This window comes from Cariama cristata, unplaced genomic scaffold (assembly GCF_000690535.1).
Source record: "Cariama cristata isolate BGI_N322 unplaced genomic scaffold, ASM69053v1 scaffold20653, whole genome shotgun sequence".
In the NCBI taxonomy this organism is placed as follows: domain Eukaryota; kingdom Metazoa; phylum Chordata; class Aves; order Cariamiformes; family Cariamidae; genus Cariama; species Cariama cristata.
The window spans coordinates 383-14,379 of record NW_009608043.1 but is presented as its reverse complement, the minus strand read 5'-3'; the positions used below and the strand labels follow the sequence as shown (position 1 = coordinate 14,379).

Here is a 13,997-nt window from a genome sequence, read left to right as displayed (position 1 = left end):
GGTGTGGCCATTTCACAATCATCCTTTGATTTATTACGTCTAATTTGTTTCCAATACTTTTCTCTCTGACTTGGATCTGTTTATTCTCCTTAGCTCTTTCAGGTCACATTAAGTCATTGTGTCTCGCTCCTAATTGCCCATGCATTAGCTGATTCCTGTAGTTAGTTTTTCTGCTGGAGCAAATATCACACCTTCCTTGTACCTGGATTCCAATATTTCATCTTATTATCACGTATTCATTTTCACTCATCAAGTTTTCTGTATTTCCCAGAAATTTTTAAATAATAATAAAAAAAACCCTACTAATTTCTCTCCTCACAGTTTGCTTTATTTTGTTTGGGGTTTTTTTTGCCGGGGGGGATATGTTTTTTATTTAATCTAGCAAACCCTCAGCTCTTTTCTGCAGCACTGCTTAACAGCCTGTACAATTTTTTTTTAATCATCGAAGTTCCTTTTTTATTTCCTTCTAGTAGCTGAATACCAGATGATTTATCTCATGTACAGTCGTCTTTTCTCTAGAGACTGAGGATTATTAGAAATGCAAGAGAGAAAAAAGAGAACGAGTTCTGATTTTAATTGGAAAAAATATTCAATATTTAAAATTCAGTATTTCCTAAAGTAGATTAGAATAGTATTTAGCATGTCAGACTCCACATTTCAGCTACGATGTATTGTGCCTTTAAATAGCATTTTGAATGTGAGTGAACTGAAATTAGTAATGTTGTCTTAGTTTTCACCAGCTGAAATGTTGAACTCTTTTTCCTCTATCTCCTGGTTAGAAGAAGAGAGAAGAATCTACAGCAGAAGGTGTGCTGTCCCAGAGATTGCTGTGATTTGGGCTGCACTGTGACTTTTTAGCATCCCTGTTTTTATTTGTTTAAATTCATGATTGACTGAATCACTTTATTTCATACAGACCTGGTTTGTGCGTGGCTGTAAATGAGTCTGGGAGTGGTGCGGCTTTGGGTGCAGCAGTGGGGAAGAGCCGGACTCCGGCCGTGGCTAGGAGTGGGTTTTCAGGATTGCTCTGAGCCGCGTGGACCTGCTGTGTCTTTTCTGAGGCCTTGGAGCCACTGCTACTTGATGTCCTTTCTGTGACTGGACAGGCCAGGATGGAAAAGGGGCTAGAGGGAAGAGGGAGACAAGCAAAAAGCGATTTTGTGTCATTCTGTTCTGTGTGCCCATACCAGCAGCGCTGGTAAGCCTAGGCTTCTCTGCACTTCTTTCCAGCATTTTCTCTTTATTGCTAGTGCAGCAAGGGGAGAAGCAATAGGGTTTCTCCAGAGGATGCTGGAAAATGATTATCCCACTTCTTCACATCCAATCTCCATTTAAAACTTCCTGTGAATGTATTTTTTCCTGAAGTTAAAAAATACTGTCTGTCATTAGATGTTGGTGGCTTATTTACCGTTATTATGTGCAGTACTGTTGCTATCATTCAGTAACATTTGTTTTCTTTTTTTTGACATTAAAATAAAACATAAGTGGCAGACAGATTTTGATGTCTGGAATTGGACTGCAAACCTTCCACCTCAGAGACGGGTTTTCTGGAATGGCTCAGAGAGGCTTTCTGTGTGCGGGTCTCCCTCTCCTTGGCCCATTAACCAGGGTAACAGTATGAGCACTCTGCTAATGAGGAGTCACGCTACGCAAACAGCAGCCTCTAATGGGAACAAGGGATCCCAGCAGCAGGTATTGGTGGTGCCAGAAACTGTCTGCCTTCATCTAAGTTCCCCACACATCACTTAGAAGAAACAAAGCAAATAAATATATAATACAACAAAGACCCCTAAAAATGGAGAGTGAAACCTATGAAATGCAACAGCCAAATTAATGTTTGATCTCGAAAGCTATCCCGGCACAGTGGTTTCCAGTCCCATCTGCTGTCAGGTGCTGCCCCATTTCCAGACTGCCGACTTTCGTAACGCCATGGCTCACATCCACACGGCTGCTCAGGGGTGCAGCCAGCGAGGACTGGGTCTCCGCATGTTTTGGTGCATGTGAGCACTCGTGTTTACTCAAGAGTCTCCACTGTAGGAAACATGATTCTGTCTTACCTGACACTCAACTTGTCTATACTTTTGGAAAAACCTTACTAATAGCACCTCTAGAGGCTGTGGCATCAGAATATTGAAAAACACTCGTAAGCCATTGTTAAGGGGGGGGCGGGGGTGAGAAAATGCCGTGATTTTAAAGCAGTCTGTTGATATGTATTCTTGAGTGTACCGATGGCATTCCAGTCAGCTAACTGGCCTCAAAACCTGAGCCGAGAGCAGTATATGTGTTAGAAAGCTTTGAGCAGGATGGTTGCATGGCAACTGATTAGCTGACACTTGTCTTACTGTATTACTTTAAGAATTTTCCATGTTTTTCAATACTTGATAGAAAAATTATTTTTTAAAGCTTACCAGCAGTCACCTACATATTATGTGGAAACAAAAAAGGGGATAGTTCCTTACCAATGGCAGTGAACTGCACGCAGGTGTGGAAGAGAGATCAGTGCATGATGTTCTTCAGCTGGGAGCTGCCAGCGGAGGGTTTCCTCTCCCCAGCTTCAGCTGAAGGAGTGCTGGGCATGTACGTAAAGCTGCGTGGGGCACCTCTAATTTACGAGATCCATTTTTTCCACCAGTATTTCTAAAAGAAAAGTGAAAGGCAACAAAGGTTTGTCCCAGCAGCTACCCTAGCTGTTCTCCACTGTAGACATATATTTTCCCCAGTACATCTGCTGAGCGTTTGCAAGACAGGCACAGGAACATCAGAATTGTGGCTCCTGGCTGCCTGCAATTTGATAACGAATGCTGCATTCCTTCGCCACCGCTGCAGCAATTCAGGCCTGTTGGCACGGGCACTGCCGAGCCTCTGCCCTGGCTGTGTGAAGTCAGGCTTGCATTGCCATCGTTTTCAGTGATGGTCTATTAATTTGCAAGTGCTGCAGAGGACAGCCTGCCTTCCTCTAGGGGATCGCCAGCTGTGCAAGAAGTGTGTGTGATTTCATCTGGCATTGTAGCGTGCAACCTGGGGACAGCTTTTAGAAGGACAAGAGGCTGAGAGAGAGGTTCTCCCGCCTGGCCAAGTAGAGCTTAAAGCAACACGAAGGGTTGCAAGAGGAGAGTGGAGCAGGGAACAAGGGTTAAGAAGTTTTTATGCTACTCACGCAGAAAGCTGCAAAGCCCCAGCCTGGCTACTAACCCAAGTTCATTTACAGATGTCACCTTGTGCCTTTGGGGACTGCGGTACCTCCTGAGGATGAGCGGGCCAAGCAGAGGCACAGCAGTCCCTGAGAAGGTGTCAAAGTGAACATCTTTCCACGCGAGTACAGCCACTGTAGTGACAGTCAGTTATAAATTCTTGGAGTGGCTGTATGCCTGCGATGAATTGCAGCCGTTAGGGCCTGAATCCTTCCCTGCCGGATCCCCGGCTCTGAATGAACTGAATCCCTTAAGTCCCTGGGCAGTGTATCAGCAAGTCTGTGCTTATCGCTAAGCCTGTGCACAGTTGGATGGCACCAAACCCACAATAATGGGCCCCAGTGTGCAGCTGAATCAGGATTATAGACTCTTCCAGTATTACTGTGACATGAAGTGATTGTGGTGAGCATTGATGATGTTAGTTAAAGGACAAATTTTGTAAATTGCCCTTGGGAGTATTTTTGTTACGTTCCCATGCGAGGTTACCTTTCCATCGTAACTTACTGGGGAGTTTCAGTATTGGTTTGATCTCAGGGATTCAGTTACACAATATGCTGTAGGCATGAGTTGCTTTGCCTGTACATGCTCGTGTGTTAGCTGATTTTTCAGAGGAAGTGATGATGTAAGCCTAGACATCTAAGGTGAAGATAAAGCCCTTGATCTGCCTGTAGTTTGGGTTAGCTAAAGCACTTTAGCAACTTGCACAGTAGATTTAAAACTGCAGTGAGTATGCACACAAGTATTCCAAAGCATCCCTGAAAGCACTATGAGTAAAATGGAAGTGAATGAAACATGACAGCTAAAAGAGCCTGTGAAATTTGAGCGGAGGACACACATTTATCCAGACCTTTGAGATCAAGGCTAACATGTATAAAGCTAAGTGTCTCTATCTACAGAACGGGCTCATTTTCAGGGATTCAGAAGGCCTTGTTGACCCATCAGATACAGCTAGAGTCAATGCAGAGGGATTTGCCTGCCTGCATGGGCGGGACCCCGGTCCTGCTCTCCCTTCCTCACAGGAGCTGCAGGGAGGCAGCACGAGCACCCCTCTTCTGAGGCGGGGTGTCAGAGGGGCCGCTTGGGCGGCAGCTGCAAACTTGTATGCCACGTCCTGGGAGTTTCATTTCCAGAGCAGGTTTTTTCAAACCTCACAGAAGTACTTGCTCACACAGACTGAGGGGTACGGGCTGCAGGAGCCTGAGTGTTGGCCTTGCTCTTTTGCAGGACGATGATTCCCGTCACCGAGTTTCGCCAGTTCTCGGAGCAGCAGCCGGCGTTCAGGGTGCTGAAGCCCTGGTGGGATGTGTTCACGGACTATCTCTCTGTCGCCATGCTGATGATCGGTGTGTTTGGGTGCACGTTACAGGTAAATCAAATGGGACAGAAAAAGGTGGGTGCTCTCAGGGGTGCTGAAAGAATACCACAAATGGGAAGGGTCCTTGGAAGGATGGTTTCACATCCTGTTTTCTCTCTTGGGTTCACTGTGAACAAAGCAAAAATTTGCCGGTCCCAGGATTAAAGCTGTTTAAGTAGCAACATCAAATAACACAGACCAGACTTTTAGCAGCTGTAAATCAGCAGAGTTGCGCTAGAGTCGATGGAGTGGTGCCAGTTAAGATAAGAGCTGTTGGTTTGGCTTGTGCCTGGATGCCTGTTTTCACCACAATTTGGCATAACAAAACAGATGATCCACTTAAGTTCTTACTTGTTACTATTTTTTTGTTTAAAAGTTTGAAAAATGTAATTTTGTAATTTCTGTTTTTCTTTATTTGGCAAATGTTAATATTCTTTCTGTCATTATGCTTCAAAGAGTTTTGAAATTAATGTGCTTATTTTGTTAACTCTTCCACTTCAAAGCATCTCTGAAGATGCTTACCGTCAATCACTGTTAGTTACATTTTGCTAAAGAGCCAAAAGCTGAAAAGAAATGGAAAGTACTGTTTGGGATGAACTCCACAAAAATAGAAAGTTATAGTACTAGTTCAAACATGGATCTCACGTTTCTTGGCATGACTTAGAAATGGAGCGAAAGTGACGCATTGACAGAGCTCTTATTTCAGGGGAATTTGCTCACTTACGTGGCCCAAGATGTTCATATATTATGTCCCAGATTGCATACGAAATCAACTGTAGTTTTACCTGTAATCTCTGTTTTCAAGTATTTTCAGTTGAAAAGGTATGATGTCCATGTTTAAAAATCTCTTTATATAGGGCTGAATTTTGCATTAGTAGCTAAGTGTTGCTTAAGCACACAAACTAGAACATCTGTTATTTTTAAGTTTACCTGCTAGATTGGATGAAGCACACTGGAAAATAATGTGTGGAAACACTGCAAATAATAGGTGGGTTTTTTTAATTCCAGCTTATTACCAGAGGCATGAATCCAGGGTGTAAGTAAGGGTGTATATCAGAATAGCATTTACAGGCAAAGATTAACTGCAGGAGTTTTTGACGTGTCAACTGTTGTGGCACTGATATTGTTCAAAACACATGTCGTCTCATCTCAGCGTCTCCCTGCACCAGGGTGGATCATCAAGGAGGATCTGATTTTGGGAGCTCTTGTTGCATACCCTGTATTTAGTGCTTTCAGTAACAGTGATGTCAAAGAATACATCTACATTACACACATTTTCTTAGTTTGGGCTAATCCCAGCTAGTCATTCAGGGCAAATAACAGAGCTCCTTGGTTTATCACATGGATTAGCATTTTAAATTCAGAGCCTTGCAGTGAACTCAACAATTATCCCAAGTTAAACCAAAGGTGATTGGTCCCTAAAGGCACTCTGACTTCAGTTTGTCAACATGGATAGCCAGCCCAAATGAAGAAAGTTGCTTTTTTTTGCATTATAGACAGACTGAAGGACAGAGCTACCTTTTTCCCCCCAGGTGTGTGGTATGAGGACTCTATGTATATGTATGAGAAACTGAATAAAAATGATGTCCATGTGCACACGCACACAAATGCCATCAGTTCTCTATTATGCCTATCTGTCTTTATTAAAACTGAAGATTAATAATGTCCCAGCATAGACATGCCCACATTAGCTCTTTGTCAGCCATTTTCAGTGTGATAAGACATCACAGTGTGAGCGTACAGCCTCATGAATGCAGTTACGCTGCTTTCAAGCCTACGCTACCTCTGAACATCATATAGCCAGGGTGAATACACCTGGCAAGAACAGTCTGTGTCTGAGGAGAGCAATGCAGGAGATCCCTGGTCTTTTCTGGAAGCATTACCCACACTTTCCCTTTTTGTGGATTATCTCAATGCCCTCTTATTCAACTTATGGAAAGCTAACCTAGATGAAAAGGGGTGACCTAGTTCTTGGCATATAGAAGAAGTGTCTTGTTGGGAATAATAATAATAATAGCACAGCCTGTGGGGCTAAGTGCCAGGCTGTGGGGAGGAATGCCTGGCAGCTGGAGGAACTCCAAGGACAGCTACCCATTGGTACTGCCACCATTGTTTGTACCTCGGTTTAAAAGATATCTTTTTGTGTGTTTCAGGTCATGCAAGACAAGATAATATGCCTTCCAAAGCGTGTACAGCCTTGCCAGAACCAATCTAATAGTTCAAACGTGTTCAACGCAACCCCAGATACAACCCCCCTTCCTCCACCCAAGCCATCCACCCCTCCAGCTACAGTTGAAATGAAAGGGCTGAAGACTGATTTGGACCTTCAGCAATACAGCTTTATAAATCAGGTGTGCTATGAACGTGCTCTGCACTGGTATGCCAAGTACTTCCCTTACCTTGTCCTTATACACACGCTGGTCTTCATGCTGTGTAGTAACTTTTGGTTCAAATTCCCTGGATCGAGCTCCAAAATTGAACACTTCATTTCAATACTCGGGAAATGTTTTGATTCTCCCTGGACAACAAGAGCCTTATCCGAAGTGTCAGGGGAAGACTCTGAAGAGAAAGATAACAGGAAGAACAACATAACCAAGTCTAATACTATCCAGCCAAGCACTGAAGGCACTTTGGTGAAGACCCAGTCTTTAAAATCAATCCCTGAGAAGTTAGTTGTGGATAAGGGAACGCCTGGAGCATTAGATAAGAAAGAAGGTGAACAGGCCAAAGCACTGTTTGAAAAGGTGAAGAAATTTAGACTGCATGTTGAGGAGGGTGATATACTCTATGTCATGTATGTTCGCCAGACTGTACTTAAGGTAATTAAATTTCTTATTATTATTGCTTACAACACAGCACTTGTCTCAGAAGTTAATTTTACAGTCGTCTGTAATGTTGATATTGAAGACATGACAGGATATAAGAATTTTTGCTGTAATCACACGATGGCACATCTGTTCTCTAAACTTTCTTACTGTTACCTGTGCTTTGTAAGCATCTACGGCCTCACATGCCTTTATACACTATACTGGTTGTTCTACCGTTCACTGAAAGAATATTCTTTTGAATATGTTCGGCAAGAGACAGGAATTGATGATATTCCGGATGTCAAGAATGACTTTGCTTTTATGCTTCATATGATCGATCAGTATGATCCTCTCTATTCCAAGCGGTTTGCTGTCTTCCTCTCTGAAGTCAGTGAAAATAAGCTGAAACAGCTGAACCTGAACAACGAGTGGACTGCAGATAAACTGCGACAGAGGCTACAGACGAACTCCCATAGCCATTTGGAGCTACAGCTTTTCATGCTCTCTGGACTACCAGACACAGTTTTTGAAATTACTGAGCTGCAGTCATTAAAACTTGAAATAATTAATAACGTAATGATACCAGCAACCATTGCACAGTTGGACAATCTCCAGGAACTCTCGCTGCACCAATGCTCTGTGAAGATTCACAGTGCCGCCTTGGCGTTTCTGAAGGAGAATCTCAAGATCTTGAGCGTCAAGTTTGATGACATCAGAGAACTTCCACACTGGATGTATGGCCTCAGAAATTTGGAAGAGCTCTATTTAATTGGCTCCCTAAGTCACGATATTTCCAAAAACATTACACTGGAGTCTTTTCGGGAACTTAAAAGCCTTAAAGTTCTTTACATAAAAAGTAATTTGTCCAAAATCCCGCAATCTGCAGTCGATGTTTCAAGTCATCTGCAAAAATTGTGCATCCATAATGATGGCACTAAGTTAGTGATGCTCAACAACCTGAAGAAGATGGTCAACCTGACACAGCTGGAATTGGTTCATTGTGATTTAGAGCGCATACCTCACGCAGTCTTCAGCCTTCTCAGTCTTCAGGAATTGGATCTAAAGGAAAACAACCTCAAATCCATTGAAGAAATAGTGAGTTTTCAACATCTGCGAAAACTGACAGTCCTAAAGCTGTGGTACAACAGTATAACATACATCCCAGAGCATATAAAGAAACTCACTAGTCTCGAGCGGCTTTCCTTCAGCCATAACAAAATAGAGGTTCTTCCATCCCACCTATTCCTATGCAACAAAATCAGATATTTGGATTTGTCTTACAATGACATTCGCTTTATCCCACCTGAAATAGGAGTTCTGCAGAGTTTACAATACTTTTCCATTACTTGCAACAAGGTGGAGAGTGTGCCAGATGAACTATACTTTTGCAAAAAACTCAAGACTCTGAAAATTGGGAAAAATAACTTGTCAGTCCTTTCACCTAAAATTGGTAATTTGGTATTCCTCTCCTACTTGGATATTAAAGGCAATCACTTTGAAATCCTCCCACCTGAGCTCGGTGAATGTAGGGCTCTGAAGCGAACTGGTTTCACTGTAGAGGACACCTTGTTTGAAACATTGCCTTCTGATGTCAGGGAACAAATGAAAGCTGAGTAACTAACTTCCTCTTGCTCAGTTTTACAGAAAGAACACTTCTACCAAATATGCTGTAGAAAGTGCATACTCTGAATATGCATTTAGTTTGTCATTATTTTTTTCTTTTTCAAAAAAATCCTTTCTGTACAAACAAATCTGGAGTAAGAAGTACATATATTTTTAAATAAAATTTTCTCATATTTTTTCACTGGTTTAAGATATTTTTTAAGTTTGTTTTCCCCTGAGAACAAGGGTATCTGTAACTTAATTTTTACTGGTAAAAGTAAAGGTTTTTATCTTCTAGTTTGTTTTTTTCCTTTACCTAATCCCAACAGGGGAACTGTGTTTAAGCTGTATGCTTTGGGTTGCATAATTTGTAATAGATGATTATATTGTCTTCCTGGTTATTGTTAATCCCTTAGGACACGGTCTTCAACGGGTGGTGCTGCAGGTGTTGAATGCCTTGTTTCCTCTTTTCTTCAGTGGCAGTAGAAGGTGTTCAGCATCTAACAAGATCAAATCTGGGTTGACCATCCTTTTTTATTTATTACATGGTTTTCTCAGATGGTCAAAGCAAGTAGAAAATGTTCTTTATGTATTTTAAGAGGTCTAAGGGAGCATGCGGAACTCCTTCAGGGCCTTTTGACAAGTTCAGTCTAGCTGCCTGTTCCCACGGGGCGCCGAGCAGGAGGCACTGTCTGCCGTTTCCTCCCTGGTGCAGGAAGGGTAAGGTCACGGCTCACAGAGGAGTCAGGACCAAAGTGACTCACATTGAAGATTTTCCAAACAGTGCAAAGGGATGCGGCTGCCCATTTCCTGCTAACTTGAATGGAAGGGGTGCAGTGAACTCACTCTGGAAACGTCAGCCCAGGGAGATGAAATGCTATCTTGAAAAATCCCCATCCTCCACTAAGCACCCCGTCCTGCAAGGGCGAAAGTGCCCTCTGCCCCCCGCAGTGCACTTTCCCACCGGGATGCTTGGCATCTTGCAGGAATGGGATCCAGCGAAAGTGCAATCATTCATGTTTAGTTTGTAAAGCTCCCACTGAGGAAATAGCATCTAATATGCTCTTTAATTGAGCTTGGGTATCATACAATGAAGCTCAGCACAGGAACATTTGCAGATTTGGAAAAATGAGATTAAATGAATATATTAACTTCTCAGAAGTCTCAGCCTACCAGAGGACAGTGGTGAAGGCTATGTTTTCATCTCTCAGCTAGTAATTAAATCAGAAATCATACAGTTGGAAGTCTGCTTTTTAAAATAATGTAATAATCTGTAATGATTATGCATCAGGTTGGGAACTTTATCCTCTGAAGCCATGTTCAATTATTTATTTAATCCAGCCATTTGCTTTCTTTTAGGCAAGTTTGGCAGGTATATAACTCATGTGCTGCTTGCAAGCTAATTTAAGCTAACAAAAAATAACCATATGATAGTAAAATATTTTTCTGGGAGGAGATCTCTTCATCCTATCCAACAACACATATTTGAGTCAGATGCAGGGACTGGATAAATGCTTCATAAGAATATCTAGGAGTAAGTACTTCTTTCTCTAGGAGGCAACGCTGTTCATAAATTGCAGAGGTTGAGTTGCTGATTGTTTAAAGTTATGTAAATTAATGGTTTGATGATTGTCAGATTCGTTGCTCTTAAATGTTTTCTAACTGCCGTTGCGTATCTTGAGCTACAGTTAATCTGAGCTCTTGAGCTAGGTACAAAACATGCTGTTGTTTTAAGGGTTATAAAGTGAGTGTTTTAAGACTTACAAAGGTGGGGAGACATCTAAATTGAGAATTTCCTCATTAATCCAGGGTGCGCTATGCAATCTGGTATGTGGGCTTGCCTCAGGACCAAGTCAGACTTATTTTTTGCGCTTGACTATGTTCTGGAGAAGATCCATGTGATTAATCAAAAATGGGTCAGGCATGAAGGAATCAAAGCAGGCTTTTTTAAAGGGGTTTGATTTAGTTCTGTTAAAGACCTATAACTGATGTAGCTATTGCGAGAGCTACTCTTACTCATATATGGAATGCACTTATTGGAGCAGCTTGGCAGTATATATATTCTAAATGTATTTCACTTGGATGTAGTATGAGGGAGAGAAATGTTTCATTGCTCATATTAACCTAATTATGTAAACCAAAGTGCTGTTGTCCCTGATGAATGTAAACTGTTTAAAATGTCCAAGTAATCGGTGGAGCTGTATAATTCTCTTACTTAGATCTGAAATACGGGATTACATTTAAAGTTTTTAAAAAAGTCTTTATATTCCTAGATGTAGCTTTTTAAATCCCTAATTTATTTTGTGTCTAATGTTGTTTCATGTGTAGTTTGTGGTCTATTTTCTGAATGGAATTTATGTACACCTCATAACTGAAGGTTGGAGACTTGTTCTACACCACTTTTGTAAATACATCACTTAGGGGATGTGGGGATTTTGTTTGTCACTGATTATACCTATACCAGTGCAACCCCTCATGTGGACACAGTTACACGAGTATAAAGTGCCTTGTGCTGGCATATCTTTATTCACTTTGATAGGAGTAAACTATACTGGTCTAAGCACTTTCGCGCTAATAACTGTATCTCCTCTAAGGGTTTGGTCTGCTGGGACAGGTTCGTCAATCTGACGGCTCACTGCCACCAAAAAGGGGCAGTTCCGTCCTCCTCCCATGCTCTCTATTCCTGCCACATGTTCCAGCTGCTTCTTTTCTACCTTTACTGGTCTGGTGCTGGTCTGATCCCTCCACAGGAGAAATCAGCTTTTAAAGCCAGCAGAAAACGAAGCCAGTTAAAAAGGGGACTAATGTTCTGCTGGATCAGCTCTCCAAAGGATCAGGTGGACACTAAGGTGGGAGTAGCAAGGGGACAGGACTCTGCAGCCAGGGTCTGGGCAAGGAGAAGGTGGAACAAGTCACTTTGGAGGTGCTGAGCTGCTAGGTCAGTTCATCGTGTTGCCGAGCCACGTGCTTGGAGAGCTGTGCTGTTTTATCTATACCAGGGTTAGGCGGCATGGCTTTTGTGGGTGGACAACCCTCAGGCTCGCAGTGAATGATAAAATATCACATTACTATTAATTGCTTAAACTTAATGAAACAAAACTCAGGTAGCTGCACTGTTGACTTTTCTAAACTTCTTACTGTCTAGTCTGTGGGATGTATTTTCCAAAACCATATTACAGTATTTTAGAAATGGGTCAGCTAAGAGAAGATTGTTTCCTAATTCTGTATGACATCCAGGAAAATATGTAAAAGTGCCATATTTGCTCAGTGATTCATGTACTGCTCATAAGTATATTCACATGCAATGCATACTAGACTTTTCTGTGACCTATAGTGTTTGCCTTAGAATGGATGGACATTTTGTGGATAATACTTTAGGCATGGTTTCTGTATATACAAAGAGTTTATATAATGACTTACATTGATCAGGTGCCTAACAAGTAAAACAATTCCAGAATATAAGCAAGGCATTTTACATTATTGCTCAAAAATGAGACAAATCTTCTTTGGTAATGGAAGCAGAGAAGACAAAGAGTGCATCAAAAATAAGACGACAACCTTAATAGTACATTAAGCCTGAAAAGCAAATCTACTTTGTGATCAAAATCTGGAGATGTGCATCTCCCCCTTTGTCAAAATTAGGATGGATATTTGTGCTGACCTCTTGCCAGCCCAACAACTTCTGCGAATTCTGATTGGAAAGCGCCTGCTCCAAGTCTCATATCACATTTCTGGCACTTCCAATAATTCATGTGCTTAAGTGGTGACGAGTTCTGTAAGAATGCCAAGGAAAAACTTTGAAATTTGACCAAATGGACAAACTTTTTAATTCTGTAGCAAAAATCTTAATATGATAGCAGACCTGCATAGTGTTACATTGCCATATAGTACACCCAGAAGAAACGGAAATAAAATGCTCTTTTGTAATAATGAACATTGTCAGACTGCAATGTGATTATTTGTTTGGGAAACATTTTGTTTCTGGGTTACCTAAAGATCAAACATAACCATCTTTTGGGTTTGATCCCTTGGGAGGGAAGTCAGGAAAATATGCTTGGAAAAACATCATTGGACTTGACAGGATTTATAGCCGCATGGTCTCGCTTCCTATGCACCTCCTTCCATACCCTCGCTCTGGCAGCCAGCTCAATGCCCAGCAAAGAAGCCATCCCAGCGGGAGCAGCTCCCTGGTTCTGGTCCCTGTGCTCTGCCAGGGCTCATGGGGGGGCCTTGCCAGCCCGGGCTCCTGCACCCCTCCCCGGGCAGCCGGGGGCACGAGGGCTTCTGCCTCCCACCCTCATGTGCCTGCGCTGCTAAGGGAAATGATGCTGTTAGTCCTGGCATCTGACGTAACCCCCTATAAATCTCCCAACCAAAGGCGATGGGCTCCTGCTGCCTGCATTTCGCATAGGACATATTCCTCGTTTCTCTGTGTCTTTAAGTTGGAAGCAATGATGTGTTTCAGTTTTGTTTTTTTATACCGAGGCAACGCTGTCCTGCTGAGGTGGAAGAAGAAATGCTCCTCTCTGGTCCTTGTGGTCCCAGGGAGAGGAGGGGAGCAGTAAGCACAGCAGCCTGTTGGCTTTGCCTCTGGATAAGCCCTGGCAGGGACCTTGTCCGGAGGACAGGCCGCCCCTGGGGCACGGCGGGCTGTGCGGAGGAGTAGAGGAAGCCTTGCTGACAGCGCCTGCTCTTAACTGCCGGGCTGTGCCCTGCAAAGATGTGGAGGGCTGGGAAAGCTGGTCCGCTCCTCACAGCCCTGCTCCTTCCCACTGGGCCCACAGGAGATACCATCACGGGGCTGCACCCATCAGGATGGGAACGATGGTGCAGGCGAAACCGCCACGGGGATCCCTGGGGCGATGAGATCATGCTGCTGGAACAGATGTCACCCTGTTTATTGAGTGTGCTGGTGGCAGGAGAAGTTCACGGCCCAAGTTAGCTGAGCCCCGACAAACCTCTTTCAGTTCCCTGAGTACACGTGCTGGGAGGCAGGAGTGAAGCGGAGCAGATGCCGTGCCCTGAGAAACCCCCGCCCTGCAG

General features: G+C 42.9%; 1 protein-coding gene across 1 annotated transcript; it reads left to right on the top strand.

Moving 5' to 3' along the window:
- The first annotated feature begins 4,419 nt into the window (after window positions 1-4,419).
- LRRC8C (leucine rich repeat containing 8 family, member C) lies at window positions 4,420-9,153 on the top strand. Its single transcript, XM_009696994.1, has 2 exons — window positions 4,420-4,557; window positions 6,699-9,153. The coding sequence occupies exons 1-2, from the start codon at window positions 4,420-4,422 to the stop codon at window positions 8,967-8,969; spliced, it is 2,409 nt and encodes an 802-aa protein (XP_009695296.1). The 3' UTR covers window positions 8,970-9,153.
- Window positions 9,154-13,997: the final 4,844 nt, after the last annotated feature.